Source organism: Paralichthys olivaceus, chromosome 17 (assembly GCF_024713975.1).
Source record: "Paralichthys olivaceus isolate ysfri-2021 chromosome 17, ASM2471397v2, whole genome shotgun sequence".
NCBI classification, from domain to species: Eukaryota; Metazoa; Chordata; class Actinopteri; order Pleuronectiformes; family Paralichthyidae; genus Paralichthys; species Paralichthys olivaceus.
Genome location: NC_091109.1, coordinates 12,866,369 through 12,883,975, shown reverse-complemented (window position 1 = coordinate 12,883,975; position 17,607 = coordinate 12,866,369). Strand labels below are relative to the sequence as shown.

The 17,607-nt window shown below is 40.3% G+C and overlaps 1 protein-coding gene across 13 annotated transcripts in view; it reads right to left on the bottom strand.

Annotated features, from left to right (window-relative positions):
- Positions 1-1,634: 1,634 nt before the first annotated feature.
- The window catches only part of LOC109629516 (microtubule-associated protein 4), a 94,450-nt gene continuing 78,477 nt past the window's right edge, over positions 1,635-17,607 (bottom strand). For 4 of the 13 annotated variants that reach the window (XM_069511987.1, XM_069511996.1, XM_069511994.1 and 1 more), the window contains 9 exons: positions 16,788-16,965; positions 16,271-16,333; positions 13,334-13,644; positions 12,357-12,413; positions 10,086-10,178; positions 8,903-8,984; positions 8,359-8,471; positions 6,293-6,485; positions 5,897-6,053 (listed from right to left, as the gene is read on the bottom strand). In XM_069511987.1, the coding sequence (XP_069368088.1) occupies positions 6,046-6,053; positions 6,293-6,485; positions 8,359-8,471; positions 8,903-8,984; positions 10,086-10,178; positions 12,357-12,413; positions 13,334-13,644; positions 16,271-16,333; positions 16,788-16,965 (1,098 nt within the window). In that variant the 3' untranslated portion in view covers positions 5,897-6,045. Of the gene's footprint in view, positions 6,054-6,292; positions 6,486-8,358; positions 8,472-8,902; positions 8,985-10,085; positions 10,179-12,356; positions 12,414-13,333; positions 13,645-16,270; positions 16,334-16,787; positions 16,966-17,607 lie in introns of all 13 variants that reach the window. The other 9 variants (XM_069511990.1, XM_069511998.1, XM_069511988.1 and 6 more) reach the window with 8 other exon arrangements.

Sequence of the window (17,607 nt, the reverse complement as noted above, 5' to 3'; positions counted from 1 at the left end):
TTCAACATGTGTGGATGGACTCACAACACATTAAAATACCTGAGATGTGAGAATGATAATATGGGAAACAGAACATCAATGTTTTATACCTTCTGTTGAGGTCACACTCTCTAATACTTAACACAAACTGAGAAGTTTGGTTACAGTAATTTAGCAGAATACAGAATAGATTTCTATTAAAATACATGGTGATGACTTCAAGCATGTGTTATAAATATTGTATAATTTAAATCACACATTCTGGCCTAAGTCATATTCATACCAAAGGTTAATGGTTTGGTAAAATGTTAAATAACAAACATGTAGTCTACAAAAAGATGGCAATATTCATTTTCTGCCAGGCTCCACTAGAGGTCAGTGTCTGTCTTAGCTTGTACACATCACACACACTAATGAATTCAGACTCTTGGATTATGCCTTTATAAAAGTCACACCCAGTTAACTACAGTGGGATATTACGTCATGTGGAATGCATTGCAATGTTTATCTTTAAATCCTGCAACCACAGTTTAAAAACAGCCCGAGCAGAACACAGTAAAGTCTGCAGAGTGACTCACAGACTTTTTATTTTTGCTCTCTTAACCACACAGTGTTTAAGTTGACTCAACCTGATCTTTTAAAATGAAATATCACTCCTTATATTTAGCCATATGTGGTGTGGACCTGAGATGTGGCTGATGTTTTTTTTTTATTCATTAATTTTTTTTCTTTCTTTATGAAATACAGCATACAAAGGACCCACAAAAACATAAATAACACAACTTCAACTACATAGTCCCCTGAAGTACAGTCAAATATGAGAGAAAAATAAACCAAAGACAAGAAGTCTCTGTTTTTAAAGGTCCAGTGTGTGAGATGAAATTGATCTATTGGCAGAAACTGAATATAAAATAATCCTAGTGTTTTTTTCACTAGTGTGTTTCATCTAAATTGTATGAATTGTTGTTTTCTTTACCCTAGAATGAGCCCTTTATATTTAAATACTTTATCTTTACATACGGAGCAGGTACTCTCTGTGGAAGCCGCCGTGTTTTTTATAGTAACCCAAAGTGGACAAACTAAACACCTTTTTAGTGACCACTAGATGTCACTAAATTCTACACACTGAACCTTTAAAAGACTGAATCAAAGCTCAATTAGTATAATTCCCAACTAGGGCGGCACGGTGGAAAGTGGTTTGCACAGTTGCCTCACAGCAAGAAGGTCCCAGGTCCTTTCTGTGGGTTTTTCTGTGTCTTCTTCCTCCAACAGTCCGAAGACATGCAGATTGTGGTAAGGTTGATTGGAGACTTGAATTGACCGGAGGTGTGAGTGTGTGTGAATGGTTGTTTGTCTCTGTATGTTTGTATGTTAGCGTTGTGATGGACTGGTGATGAACTGATGACCTATCTCGCCAACTGTCAGCTGGGATTGGGAAAGTCCCCTCCTTATTATAAGCATAAGTGGTATAAATAATGATTGGATGTAATACGAAACAGGGATTATAAAAGGAACCGTAACAATATCTTTTAGGTCATAAAATATATAATTGTATAAATAAAATGGATATCTGTGCAGACAAGGCCTTAATATTACTCTCATTCTTTTAGAAAACAATATGAAGCCCCCTGGAAACACAATAAGTCAAACACAAATGAGCGTTTTAGTTCATTTTATTTAATGTTTATTAATCACATCACTAATTAACAAGTAATCACAATAAACACTTTTTTTTCCAAACCAAAAAATACAATTCAAATTAATGAAAAAAAACAAAAAAAAAAACACAAAAAAACATGAGGAGGTTCTGCAAATGTCATAGTAAGTCTAACCTAACACATCCCATTGTTTTTTCAGCATGCACTGCAGGTGTAGTAGGTGTTTATTAGCGAGTGTTACACTTGTCTGGTACGAGTACATGTAGCAGTACATGAAGATCTACGTGGCTCCTCGGATCGATTATTACTGAGGAGCATTAATCACACAAGCCAAACCCAGCAGCTACAATTAGTCGCCTTAATGTCAAACGAGGATGTGTTAGGGTCTCGGTGTGTGCGGCTCTTCAGGGCAGGCTGCTGCTCGAGTGCAACGTGTAGAAGCCAATATGTATTGATATGCGTTACTTCCAAATTACAGGCTTATTCACTGACCTCTAAACTCAGTGCTTTGTGTACTGTGATAAACAATATCTTGTGATTCTGGTGGCTTCAGTCACATTCCTCTTTTTTCAAACAAACCTATACAGAGGTCACTGAATCTTTAAAGCGAATTTTGAGCTAATCAGAACATTATTTTCATCTCTTAAGACTGAGTTTGTGGACATCATTTATTAGTGTGTATTCATAAATGTGCACTACAGGTATGGTTAAATGCCTCTTGTTATAATTAGGCTCTATTTGCCAGGTTCTAAATCAAGCTGCTCTTACAGCATCTTTAATAACAATCTGGCTCTATGAGATTTTCTGCGTTCGTTGTATTTGGGTTCAGATCTCCTTTAAAAGAAGTCCGCAGCGCAGTTTGTGAAACTGGCTGTCACAAATCAAAAGTGTAACCGCTTCATCCGCGAGTGCACAACCGTCACGAGGCTACAGAAACACAACGATAAATACATATACAAAAGCGTTGCGTCTTTAGTACAATATATCTCAAAAGACATTCTTTCACTTCAGTGGCCCCTTTCCAGAGAAGAAGGCAGACCTTTTCAATTTGTCATACTAATAATGAGAATAATAGTCATAATAGTCATGATAAAACGCATACTCCCCGTAAAACCATTAAAGGTACATGGACATAAAAGCAGCCTCGAAACTCCCACCCACCAACCCCCCGGTGATGTTCTTGATTTCAGGGCCGTAAAGAGTGCATCGTTAAAATATCTTAAGTCCGAGGGGCGAGTAAAAACTCTGGGGTAAAAGCAAAGCTAAAACGCGGTTGTGGAGAGGCACAAGGAAAACTTCAGCTCGGTGACACAAATTCAGCGCTCAGCTGGCAGAAAAGCACTCAATCGTCTGCACTTTATACATTCCCTCGTTCAGAAGACATTGATCAACATTTATTGCCTATTACTGTTTTAAAAAAACTTGATCTTTGCTTGGTAGCTTTTCACTTTTTAAGGCATTCCAATGTAGAACGAAATAATGAATCGTTTTTTAATGATTGAATAGGAAAGGTGAGGGCAGCGTACGCCAGTTTATTGCTCATTTGCTTTAATTAGGGATCAATTGAATTACTTGTTCAAAGATGAGTCATTTAACGGTTAATGAAACATCATCACTCCGATACATTTAAGCATTAAGGTGCAATTTAGTTTTGTCAAAGCGTTTTATGAATCATTATTAAAGTGACAATTTGAACTCAACCCAGGAGTGTTTTTGTAGAAGGATATCATCTCTCGGGGACAGTCAATGCAGCTACGGTGGTAAAATTCAATAAAGCCAATGATGATGATGATTTTTTCTAGAAAATGCCTTTTCTAGTATTAACATTCATTTTTGTGAAATTCAGTTAATTGAAAAAATCATATATGGATATATATATATAACAAGTGCTGGGTATCAAGCTTCATCTAACTCACCGAAATGTGTCCGCAGCTTTGAGTATGAATCTGTCAGAGTTCAAATTTCCTCAGATGTGTAATTATTTGATCAGAGGGTTTTACATTTACATGAAAATATTCTAAAGAAACAAACAAAAAACATTCTATAAAATCTATTTATTTATTGAAAGATTAATTTTACACATTCCTACAAATTAAAGTCATATATTTTTTTTAATATTATTTTTCATCAAGAGTTGTTTCGGTATCAATAATAGTTCTTGAATCGAAAACGACACCCAGCCCTTGTTATAGCACTATACGTAAACTGATGAAGTGGATAATGAGCAGTATGTCATAGATGTATCAGAGATAATTGAACTGCTAATGTAAAAAAGAGTATTTCTGTCTGTTTGAGCCATTGAATCGCTGTATATAAATTTGCACGTGGAACTAAATCAAGTCTCTAAAAGATGAAACTTCAATGATCATAAACTAGTTTGCCCTGTTTGTCACCATTTAAAAATCACCATGTGAGTTACAGCACATCGACCGTCTAAGATATTTCCCCAGAGTTACACATATGGTACCAAACCACAACACTTTGAGTTATAATGCACACAGGCTTTCAGCTCCAGGGGGGATATTACAGAATCTGGCCATGCGTTTGAAAGGCAATTGGAGGCGACAGTTGAAATACATTGCTATAGGAGAAGAGGATAAAGCTGCATCATGTTCCGCTGCCAGTACTTCCAACAAGACCACGCACACTATTAAAGATGTTTTGTGTCAAGTGCCGAAAAACATGCTACTGTAACCCTCATGGGAACACCTGAACTTGTGACTACACACAGCTACCGGGACAATTTCCTTAAATCGGCTGATACCAGGTTGTTTCATATGTTTTATCAACTATGATATTCTCTCATTATCATCTTCGTCATTAACTTTAGTTTTCAGGTATGAAGGTCAGGAGGCACAAACGAGACACACATCTCCTTCAACGTCAAAGACATTTCCTATCTGACATATTCCTCATCTCCCACCGGACTGTACGCTCACTTACAGCTTCTCGAATTTCAAAGACTTACAGGTTTCTTATTTTGCCATTCACGTGAAACACACCTCAAAAGCCTCATTTCTGCACCTTTCTAGGAACACCTCCCTCCTCACTTTCTTCCTCCCTTCACATGTCACCTCTTTCCTCACTGAGTCTTGGTTTGAGAAAAATCCTGTGCGTGTTTCCAAGATGTTCGCACTACTATCAGGAAAATAAACGAACACCGTATTGCTTATATAGGAAGAAACGTACAATAAATAAATGAAAACTTGTTTTTTAAAATCAAAACCTAAGAGGAAAGACAGAAATAAAAACCGAACGGAACACCGAAGCTCATTTTTACACAATTTTTGTCACTCAAACACATCATCACAAACACAGAGAATAAAGAGTTAAACAGCCTAAAATGTTCATACAGCCTACTTGTTGTCTAGCTTTTTTTTTGTTTCTCAGCTTGTTTATGGTAAGTGACGATGATGAGAGGAAGTGATGATGAGGATGAACAATGGATTACTGTGGACGTTATTGAAGCAGAGTAAGTGGTTACTGGGAACAAACAGCCCCTACAATCACGAGGGAAAGCGAAGCTATTGTACGTGTGTGACAGAAGCCGTAGGTGAGTCTGAAAGGATTTCCATGCTGCTCGGGAGACAAGTAAACTGCTGTCTGAGGTGCGCAGGAGAGGTGATGCAGGGTCAGAGTCCACCACCAGGACGTGGGTAAAGAGGATCCAAGTGAAACTCAATGATTCCTATAAGAAGATGCAGCCACAAATGTACGGAAAACTTGCAGTCCCCTAATTTCCCTTCACGTAGATTCCCAACGAGGCTCAAGCTTAGTCTATACAGTCACTTCAGCCAAATGCAGGAGGGTGGAAAGGTTTGAAACGATGAGGGTGACGGCTCATAATGGCGAGCTCAGATGTGAGAGAAGAGGCATGAAGCAGAACTATTAGATAAGTCAAAAGTTTGCAACAACAGATTTAAGATCAGGGAGGTTTTCAGAGCTTTATGGGGGCAAAGAAAAGGTCAAGATCTCATTGAGGAGCTGCTGCCGTCCCCCTGGACCTCCACCTGGAGATGCAGCAAGGAGGGGGCGGAGGGGGAGCCGTCACAGCACGCGGTGGCGGCCAACGACCCAAAGAGGGAGACGCTGCGGCAAGTCGGGGGCAGGTTTTGGTGGTGGCGGTGTAGAGAATAGAAGGAGCCGTGTGGGTGGGGTCCGCTGTCCTGGGGGGCTGGCCAGGTGACGATGTCGGCGCCGTGGTCCGTGCGAGAGCGAGCATTCTCGCGGAAGTTGAGCTTGAAAGACTCAATCTGCAGCAGAGAGGTTGGAAAGAGGAGTGGAGAGAGAGAGAGAAGAGGGGACAGGGATAAAGGATAAAAAAAATTACATACGAGAGAAGGTGGGGGAGTGGGAGAAGATGATGTTGTGGGGGGGTTGAGATGAGGAGGGCAGAAGGACAGCAGAATTAGATGCCTGTAAGATAAGAAGTCAAAAGATGGTGGTGTGATCAGGGGCTGTGGAGTGCAGACAAGATGAATTTTAGCACAGAGACAGTTTGACACTGCAGCCACAAAGACATGAGCATGAAAAGTGCTTTTATTATATCGCGTGTGATGTCTCTGATGTTTCCTGTCGACATCACTGGTCTGTGCATCTCCTCCTGAAAAACAAACCCCAGACTGACAGTGGATGAGGCACAAACATAAACTTACTTGTCTCTGGGATGCTCGAGTCCAGAGCCTGGGGCTCCCGGAGACTCTCGCTATCACATGGAGCCCCGTCCTTCAGCCCATTCTCGTGGGCAGCGAGGTCCCCAGCCTGCCCTGGCTCAAAGCCTGGGGCTGGGGCCTGGGTGCCACTCAGGGGGGTCCCATTCCCCTCAGTTGTCTCCTGGCCCCCCTCAGCCTAGAAACACACAGCAGGCCGTGTCAATTGGTGGGGATGGGACAACCTGGCTCCAAATCTATATAACCACATATATAATGTTTTTTTTTTGTTGTAAAAATCTGTATATAGCTCTTCATGTGCGGATCAAAAAACAATAGACGAACAGTTTAGTTTTTGCTTACAAAAGTAAAGCACATGTCTGCTACAGCCTTACAAGATCTGGAGCCAGACTCAGGTGGGGGAAGATGGAATTACAAAAAAGTAATAACACATGAATGCAGTGATAGAAAAGAAAGTCAAGCACATTAAATTGAAACAAGACAGAAGTGCAGTCAACATGTGTAGAAATGGTTTTCCTGAGCTGTGAAATCTTTGGTATGATCTCGTATGTTATTCTACATCGGAGTGAATGAAGAATAATTGACGATAAGTTAAACGGCAAATGCAAAAACGTATCATCCTGGTGAAACCGGGTAAATACACATTAAAAACAAAACAAAAAGGCTTTATGGTTAAAGCACAGTGGCGTGAAAACCTCTGCACAATTAAAAAAAGGTCTGAGTTAGTGTGCAGAACAAAACACTCTCAATATGACTCATCACCTTTCCTCATTTCCTAACAATGATTATTAAATCTGGGGCTTCCATCAGTCAGGCTGAAGAAAATGATATTATATATTTGCATCTTTCTAAGACAATGAAGCAAAAGCAAGAGTGGAAAAATAACAGATTTTGTTGTTGGTTTAAAGAGGACATGTTTCAAAGTTGTGTAAATCATCTTTAAAAATAGACTTCAGTTAACACTCATCCAGAAGCTACTTGAAGGTCACTATTATCTGACTGCTATTTTTAGCTTTTCCTGTGATTATGAATCTTCACAGAGTTGGAGGGTGCAGATGACGACTGGGTGTGCAAAACAGTGCGTGAGGAGGAGGAGGAGGATGAGAGTGAAGGTTGTGATGATGAAACACAGATGGACTGCAGTAGGCTGAGGGGACAGGTGACATCATATCTAGTAGTAGTTTTTTTTTGCAAGTTCGCAGTAGCGATCCACAAAATAACCCATAATTATGATGCTTAGAACTTTAAATGAGTTGGAAAGGGCTGAGTTGAGCATTCAGACTATTTCACAACAGAGAAATAGTATTTTATCTGTATAACCGGGTCACACTGTTTGAATGAAAGATATACACAGCATCTGTGTAAATTCACGGTTGCTGTGTAAAATCTAAACACACATCAACAAAGTCTTGTGCATTAAACACTTTGTAAACAACAATACCATAGGGATATCATTCCTGCCTGTGGCTGTCAAATTGTATAATGACAAGCTGTAAATAATCTTAAACATGTATACTGTGTATACTTAAACTTACAATCATGTACAAATGTAAATCTATACATACCCAGTTCTTATTTCTACATATGTATATCTTTTATTTCATTTTAGTCTTACCTGACTTTTATATTACTATGTTTATACCTGCTTTTTCTCTTTCACCTCTTTCTCAGGAGCTCTGTGACGTTTGAATTTCCCTACAGGGATTAATAAAGTACTTCTGATTCTTCTTTAATTTAATAATAGCTCAATTAGTCATGAAAGTTTAATGTTATAATAATCTGATAATGATGAAGACGAGTGAAACAATGCATCATTTGTTGCCATCAGGATTACATCAAGTAGTCGCCACTATCAGCAAACTGCAGGTAGAGAAGGAAACAGATCTTGAACACTCCATAATATCAACTTCTACCGTTCAAACTGCATTTTAATTGTGGGGTTGAATCATAAAATAATTGAAATTGAGAAAGAAATTGAAAACAGCTCCACATCTCAGTTTCCTTTAACAGGAAAGTCAAAACAAGGATGTGTTCATGTGTGATGACCTCACCTTAATGTTCCCTCCACCAGGTGAATGGCTCAAATTGTCAGTGGAGCCCACTTTGGACTGAGCCTTTTCCCTAAAGTTCACTTTGTGGGACCCGATCTTCACGTCCCCGCCACCTGCAGCACACAAGAGTATCATCAGTGTGTGATGAACACATGAACACGAGGTTTTTATTGTTAACAAGTTCTTCATGTCGAGAAAATAAAAAGAACATATGATGTTCTTACATATCACTGTAAATGTTGTAGCTGGAGATGATTATAACTTTTGAAACCAGCTATAATGCTATGTTAACTCATTTATGTAACCAGCAGCGATGTTTCCTAAAAGTTTTGAAGACTGGATGGATGTTTAAACTATTAAATTGAAAATGAAACCAATGTGGTCTGATAGAACATTTATCATTTATATTAATTGACAGCTGTCAGTACAACACAATCATCTGGAGTTGTAGCAACACGTTGAACCTTTTATGAAGGCAGGATCTGCTGAGTGTACAGAGACGCTAATAACTATCACAGCAGACTCATAACATCTTCCAGCTCACCAGGCTTGTGCTTGATGTTGTCCTTGGAGCCGCACTTTGACGTCACCTTACTCAAATCCACCTTCTTGTTCAGTATCTGCACCTGTTAAATGTCACACAAGCTTTTCTTTATCAACAGTGACAACAGACAGGATGGGTCGAAGGTCATGAGAGAGACTATCCTCTTGTCCAATTTCATTTGACTTTTTTTGCACCACAAAGTATTACGACCACTGACTGAGCATGGGTTGTCCTTGCTGCTTATTAGTTTTTCTTTATTCTTGTAATATCATGACTTTTCTCTCATTATATTACAATTGTATTCTTATAATATCACATTATTCTCAAAATCTCAGAATATTTTAAACTTCGATGTGGCCCCAATACTCTGTTGTATTTTTGAATATTTATACTGTGTTCTGAGTGTCGGACAAGCAGTGATCACAGTATCACCTACTCCATTCTGAGGCAAAAATCTACTGAAAAAAGACAAACACAAAGAAATCAGATTGTAACTTCAAGATCGCATTTGTAAGAAAACATGCTGAGCTTTGGGATTTCAGACAGGGTCCTGGTGTCCAGGAAACACATTCTCCAGGCTCACCATCGTTGAAATGAACACTTTTATCAAATTCACATTATGACACATCACTGCAGTGACATCATTTGGCACACTTGCTGCAAAGATTGCAGGTAAAAAAAATGTCAGACACCATAAGAAGAAGCTGAGGACAGGACAGAAAAACCAGAAATCCCAAATTCACATCTGTGTCGTCTGTGTCTCAGAACCAGACAATCATTACGAGCCAATCAGAGGGCAGCGGAGTTTGTTCGATTGACTGGTGTTTAGTGAGTTAGTGACAGGGCAGGACAACACAAGAAGAGATTAAAGGAGCAGGGGGCTGTGAAGCAGGTTGTGGGCAAGGGGCCGGTGCGTTAGGCTTGCTCGCATGCTGTCCTGTAGCTCGAATTCTGTCGCAGAGCAGCGCTATGTGTTGATGTGCGGTGTGTAGCTTGACTGTGAGGGAATGCCTCGACTCTGCAAAAGGCTGAGAAGCCGGTTCTAAGGACCGTTGTTCCTTTTTAGGAGCAACAAGGGGATGGAAATACAAGATTTCTTTGATTCTGTCGTTCTTCCCATCTGTTTAACTGAGTCCAATTGTTTGACTAATTGGTCGCTGGTCGTGGGCCAGACAGTACTTACATTCCCTCCACCAGGAACATGCTTCATATTGTCCTTGGAGCCCAAGCGTGAGGTGACGTGGCTGAAGTCCAGCTTTTTGGAGACTATCTGAACCTATATGGACACAGCATAGCAGCAAGAGGGGAGAGGGCGTGACAGGAGAGGAAAAGAGAGGTGATAAGACAAAAAGAGAAGAAAAAAGAACAAAAGAAAGGAGGATAAAAAGAAGAGAGTAGAGGAGAAGTCACAGGTCGGGCTTGAAAAAAGGACAGAGGAAGGGAGCAAGGTTCACCTGGGCAAAATGGCTGCAGATATTTGAACTATTTCATCTGATCTTGCTATCAACTGCGGGGCAGATAAAATGTCTGACACGATCAATACTGCTCATGTTTCCATTTGTAAAGAAACAGTGATAAGAAGTGGGATATATCCAAATATTGTTTTATGCAAATGTGGAGAAAAGGAAGACAGGAGCCAGTGAAAGCCTCACAGGATCTATTCTATGAAGTACACACATGCAGCACACGTAGCACAACATGTGTCCCTGTTGAGGAGAATGCAGCGGAGTCTCAGAACATGTGTTTGATGGAGACACAGGACAAGTGTTAAGCACATTTAAACAAAAAAGAGTGATGACGGCAACATCGTTTGGGTTATGACATGCAGGTTAAACCAAAATTGCTATTAGACAAAACCTTGATGCGCACGTGAATCATTTTTTTTACATTTTAAAATTCAATAAAACACTTTCTCACACCATCTCTCACACAGCCTGCTTCACACATGACCATCAACCAGCAGGAGTCATAACAGCAGGGACAAGAGCATAATCCCTCATTAGGTTCTGGTCACTGCAACCAGAACCAGAGTCTCTGCAGCAGTGGGACGATCCACCAACCAAGTGCAGCCTTCTGACTGACATCACAGTCCAACACTGTTTAACACCTCGCAGGACAACACTATGTTAAAAACAAATTATATTTCTGTCATAGAAATATCTGGAATCAAAAGGACAAACATTTTCCAATCAGCCCTAAAGTGACTGATTTTAACTTTTACTGTTAAAGCTGTATTATTTTCATGCAGTTGTAAATGGAGGATCTCTCTGCAGTGATTTTGCTGTATGTGAATATTATATGAAGAAGAAGCCATTGCCAGTAACTATCGGTGTTCCCCAGGGGCCCCTTCAGTTTATTATTCATTTACTTCCTCTTGGCCACATCTTCCGTAAATTGAACATCAATTTCATTGCTATGCGACTGACACCTAGCTCTACCTGTTCACCAAACCTACCTCCATTCTCCCGTTTACCACTCTCTCTGATTTCGTACAGGAAATCAAATCCTGGTTCAATTTTCTCAAACTCAACAGTGATAAAACTCTTTCTCCTAATTGGCACCAAATCCACCTTAACAAAATCAGACAGTTTTTCCTTCACTATAGGTAATTCCTTAATTCCCCTCAGGTTGAGAGTCTGGGTGTCGTCCTTGACAGCACACTATTTTTCCAAGCTAAAGTCAATAATGTTACTGGGTCTGCATACTTCCATCCACGTAACATTAATCACCTCCGCCCGTCCCTCACACCCAACAGCGCCACCTTTCTGAACTACACATCGAAACACCCTCCCGCACTCTCTGGTCTTCTTCCTCCATCCACATCACTGTACCATCTGCCCGCTTGACTACCATGGGATCTAGAGCATTCAGCTGCTCTGCTCCCCGCCTCTGGAACTCCCTCCCACCAGACATTCATGACATTGACTCTGTCTCCTTTTTCAAATCCTGATGTCAAGCACACATCCCTAAAAATACCCATTAAATTCATCCTTTGACTTTAGTCAGTCAGGAGAAGAGGTTTCCTAATCATAGTCTGTTCAGTTGGTTTTCAAATTATCTTTCATATGATACATTTTGTACAGTCTGTTGTCATTGAGAGTAAACTGCGTTCATGTTGCCTGCTAGAAAGAACACATCATTCAAAACAATGAAGCAAAATAAAGAAGCAGAAATAATCCTTTGTCACTCATGTGATTAAAAATCTTAATTCTCCATGGACATGTTGGAATAAGTACAGTGTGTCTGTAGCTGTGTGTTTATGTTTGAGAATACAGTGTGACAGCTCAGGATACTCAGGGTACTTTTACTACTAAAAACACAAAACATATAAAAAATATGAGAAGCTGTAAAAAGGAAATTGCAAAACATGTATGAGTAATAAAATAAAGTTATAAGAGAGAGGAAAGAGGAGGACGATGTGGTGATGGTGGTGGGGATGGAGAGGGGAACTCACTTTGCCCTGGCTCGTGTCTTTGGAGGCAACAGCCCTGCTCTGAGAGGCAGATGAAACCTAGGGAGACAAGCCCACCCTGGGTCAACAACAACAACAACAACACCCTGTAACAAAACACAAGGAAAGGAGGAGGAGGAGAAGGAGGAGGATAAATATTATGACCACAAGGCAAAAATGGTTAAGGCCTTAAGGTTCAGGTTAGGGGAAAGAAGGGTAGAAGCAAAAGCAACAAATGTGATAAGGGAGGAATAGTAGGAAGAAAAAAAGGACATGGAGAGATGAGAGAAGAGAGGATGCAAGAAAGAAAAGAAGAGCAGGAAGACACAAAGGTACAGGGAAGAGGGTTGTAAAAGTAGGAAATGGAGGGAAGGTAATGGTTGGTTGCAGACACAGAAGAGGGAGGTGATATGACAGAAGAGAAGAACTTGAAGGATCATTCCACTGAAACTTGGGTCTGAGGCCAATATTTTCACAGAACTCATAAATGTGAGGGGGAGGTGTGTATCTGCAGCTACTTCAATCTGTGTGGGTCGAGGAGTTGGTCATGAAAATAAGACCAACGTTTCAATGAGTTGGGATAATCCTTTAAGAAACAAGACAGGATAGAGAGAAAGACCTAGGGAACTATATAAGACACAAGCTTCCTCTGACATTTTTTTCCAACTTATGCATCAAATGTTCCAACAAAGACGTTGTGAGAGTTAAAAGCTTGAAGAATGGTTGAAATGGTAGAAATTAACATGCTCTTAAAACCGAGCAAGACAACAACAGAACCAAATATTCAAGGAGGTGAGAAGTGTAGCTGTTGATGAGACCGTAGTAACCTGGTTGTGTTTCATGCTCACACTGAAAAGTACCAGAGTAACACGTTAGGTCTTACATTCACAAAGCATGTTAGTTGAGAGACAGTCAGAAAGTACAAGCTCTTAAAAACATAGAGAGCTATCTAGAGGTCGGACAGCTGCAGGAGAACCCACCAGTGGACGTACCTTCCCTCCTCCAGGCTGGTGCTTCATGTTGTCTGTAGAGCCGATCTTGGAGCGGGCGTTGCGGATGTCAGGGGCTGGTGCTGTGCTGGGTCGAGTCGCAGTCTTAGAGGTGGCGGTAGTTGTGCTAGAGAAAGAGGCCCGAGGGGCGCGGGGCACCAAGGGCTTTTTCTCCGGCACGGTGCTGGAGGATGGTGTGGCCGGTTTGGCTGCTGTAGTTCGAGCGCGAGAGGCGGTGGTGGTGGTGGTGGTGGCACCAGCGCTGCGGGTGGTGGTGGTGGTCTTGGGCTTGGTCGAGTCAGCTGAAAGAGAGTGTTATTTAGAGTGTTATGTGTTTCATAGTGGGGGAAAGCTGACCTGGCTCTCTCTACGTTAAATATATATATATATATATACCTGTATGTCCAAAACCATAAAACATTATTTATCAGGTGAAATTAAGTAATTAAATAACAGAGATTATTATATTTATATATTTCTAGATTTTTTGTATTTTTGTTTGTTTCTGAAAGATTGATTGAGATACATGATGATTTGTGACCTTTAGCTTATTTGGCTGTTTGAGGCAGATAAATAGACAGATCTGTTCTTATGAAACTTTGAATTTGCTTCTAGTTGAATCTGAGTGTTATTCTTTATTTATTTCCAGTGAGTTGAGAACAACATAGACTAAAACATTTTACGAAACTGCAGAAGTTCTGACACTGGTTAACAAATATTGGAATCTTTGACATTTCCCTGCTACACTTGAATGAAGAAAAATGAAAAAAGAAACTCAGAGACGTTAGGTATACCCACAACTCGCTCTCTCACTCACACAGACACACGTGCACACACACACACACACTTGACCCAAAGCCAAACCACAGAGGACACTGTCTTGCTGTCACTGGCTGTCACCCTGACAGATAAATGTGTATAAGTGTGTGTAAACACACAAAAAAGGGAAAGTGGAGTAAAACAGTGAATCAGCGAACTGTGAATCAGCAAAAGCAGACAGAGACAGAAAGAAAAACAACCCAGCACCGAGGGATCATCCTCTTTCATTCAGACCTATTTTAAAGTTGAACTTTAAGATCTCACTGACAGCTGCTGTCCTGCTTTTGTAAATCAGTGAGAATATCTCATTGAACAAACCTTATAAGTCTACGAGTTTTCTGTAGTATTTATAGCTGACAACCATTAATTCGTAATGCCACCCATGTCCGATGGAATCTGGCTGACTTTTCCATAATTAATAGTCAATAATGAATAAATAAGACCATCCTTATTCTGTAACTTGGTCCAAGAAAATCGGAGTGCTGCAAAAGTGCATGTTTAAATCTCCTCCTGTGTGAGTGAATGCAATATAGCGTCCTTTACTTCAGCAGAGGCACAGCAAAATTCACGCCACATAAAATCACTGAGGTTCACGCACAAGTTGTGATATGTCTTTCTTTACTGAAGTGCTGAGGAATGCTGAGCCACATGTCCTGCTGTTGATCCTCCCTGAGAGCCTTCAGTATATCTCCTGCTCATGTAAGACCTGTTTAATTGAAGGAAACCTCCCGCTTGCCTCCGTGTTTCTAAAGAGTAATTTGACTTGCCACACGAGCCCTGGCAGATTAGACCTCCCCAGGCTGCATCAGCAGGAGCTGCTAACTCCTGTCAACAGCGAGGGGACAGTAATCCATAAACTGCTGCCGTGAAGTTTTTTTTAACTCTCCAGGCCCTTTCAGCAATAAAGCCTCGCTCTGTACGAGCCAGCCCAGCATTGTGCTGGACGGCCAGTGTGTGTTGCACTGTCGCACTCCTGCTGACAGCTGTCATGATGCCAAAATATAAACTAATCTGTTGACAGGGAGAGGGAAGCTGGAACTGTGTAGGAAGAGAAAGGGAGGAAACGGTGTGCAGAAAGCAGAAGCACAGGGTCTGACACTAGCAGGAAATAATAGCACTATGGGTTTTTTTATATCTTTATTCAAGAGTCTATCAGTTTGAGTATATACCTAGTGCTTGCACTCTAATATACGCTGCCTGTGCTTAGATTTCCTGCTTCAGCTCTTCTCCTCATGCTCACACTGCTTCTGTGCACACGTGAAAGGTCTGCTCTCTGATTGTTTCTTCTGCTCTTGGATTTATTTTTGCAAAAAGTTTCAAGTCTTCAATAGAATGCAATGGTGCAGTGTGAAGTGAAACTGTCCTTGTAGTGGGTAGTGGTAGTTCTATGCCTTTCACAGTCTCGTACGAGTGGTTACTTTAACAAACAGGGCAAGGTTATTCTTCATCACTACATCTGGCATTGTATTGGCTAAGAAATGATTATAGAGCTGGAATCTAAGCACAACCAAGGTATATTTGAGTGCCAGGCTAGGTAAAATATGGACGTAAGAGTCCTGCTCTTAAACTGAAAGACCATGCTCTTGAATAAAGAACTGAAAAAACCCCATATGGCACTACTTTACTAGAGTTGTCAAAGTACTACATATAAGCCATTTATGTCCCTTGCACAGTCATTCTGTTAAACCTGTTAAATCACACAGTATGATCTTTTTATAATGCTGAAGATGTGAAATTACATGGATAGGTTTTAATTATTGGACTGTTTTTTATTATTTTGATACTGGTGTTACAATCGTCTATTTTCTTCACCTTGTTTTACCTACACTGAGGATCTAAATAAAAAATAGAACTTTAATAATATTTTCAGTCATTTTTAGTTGACCTTTTGATTATTTGATTATTACTGAAAATATTATGAATTAATATTAATTAAAACTCAGCTGGGTGTACTCTATAGATACAGGTATTTATAATTATATAAGTTAAGTCATTAAATGCTTACATTTTTTATTTTCCTAAATCAACTAAAAAACCTGTTCATTTGAGATATTTGTATTACTTTTCTGGGACTTTCCATAATAATGGAGGTGAGTGTTGCTATGATACCTGCAGTAGTCTTCAGAGTGCTGGGCTTCTTCTCGTCTCCTGGTTTGCTGTTTGTCTTCGGAGCTAAAACACAGACAGTTTATAGCCATTAGGACATTATGTGTGTGATTAATACACAATGTCCTGGTATGAAAATGTGGTGATGATAAGCCAAAATATTAAGAATCTCGTTATATGTGAAACCTATTCTAAAATATAACCAAACAAGATGCTCCATATTTCTCTTTTTAACACAGGGAACAGGCTGATCTTCGAATATACCCCCCCGAAAGGAGACAGCATCAAATTCCAACCTTATTTTGATAAATTTCTCATAAAATTTGACCTTTATTCTCCAAAAAAATCACATTATTCCTGTAATATTTCTCAAAATCGCAAAATATTCTCTTGACCATGGACTTATTCTGCATTATAATAATAAAAATCAATCCAAGACAAAAAAAAGAAAAGAAAGATCTCTTCTTACATCATCAGAAATGCATGTGTGTGTTTGTACATGTGAGCATGTCTGCCATACCCAGAGGCTTTTTGGCTGCAGTGGTACTGGTGCGAGTAGTCAGTGACGTCCGCACAGATGTGGTGGTTTTACTGGCTGCAGTGGTAGCAGTTCCATTTTTGGTGGCAGCAGTGGGGCCTGTTAGATTTGAGGTGGCAGTGCTCGCCTTTGGCACGAGGGGACGCTTCTCAGTGGTCGTCTAAGAAGAGGGACAGACACAAAAACAAGGCAGATGTTAACAGAGACAGAAGAGGGACAGGAGGACACCACCAGAGACTGATGTATAAAGGGTCAAATTAGTATTTATAACTAGAAATCAATGAAAAAAAGGGCACTTTGTATCATCTGCTGCTGTTAATGACGCTACGTGAGGATCGCACATTTCATTAAGCAGCATATTTTACTCTCATCAGCCCATATGATGATGCCACGCTCCACATACAGCTGAGCCGCCCTGCAACAAGCTGGCTACACTGAGCTGAGTCACACAGCACCCTGGGCGCTGAGAGACTAAACAGTGACTGCTAACTCTGTGGCGGTGGTGGTGTAACACTAAGTTACACACAGAGTGAGAGAAGGCTGACAGGGATTAAGGCACAAAGCATGAGGAAGTGGTGCAGGCCAGTGAATGGATCAAAAGACAATTTTAGCTGATGTGCGGTTTTAGAAATCAGTCTTAAGAGTTGACCCTGATATTATTAAGCAAGGTTTTCAATATTAGTATTCATACTGCCCCATGAATCATTTTTTCTACTGATGATTTTTTATTGTTGCTATTTTTAACCTTGTTTACACACAAACAGGAAAGGTAGGAGGAGAGGAACAAGACCTCCAGCAGGAA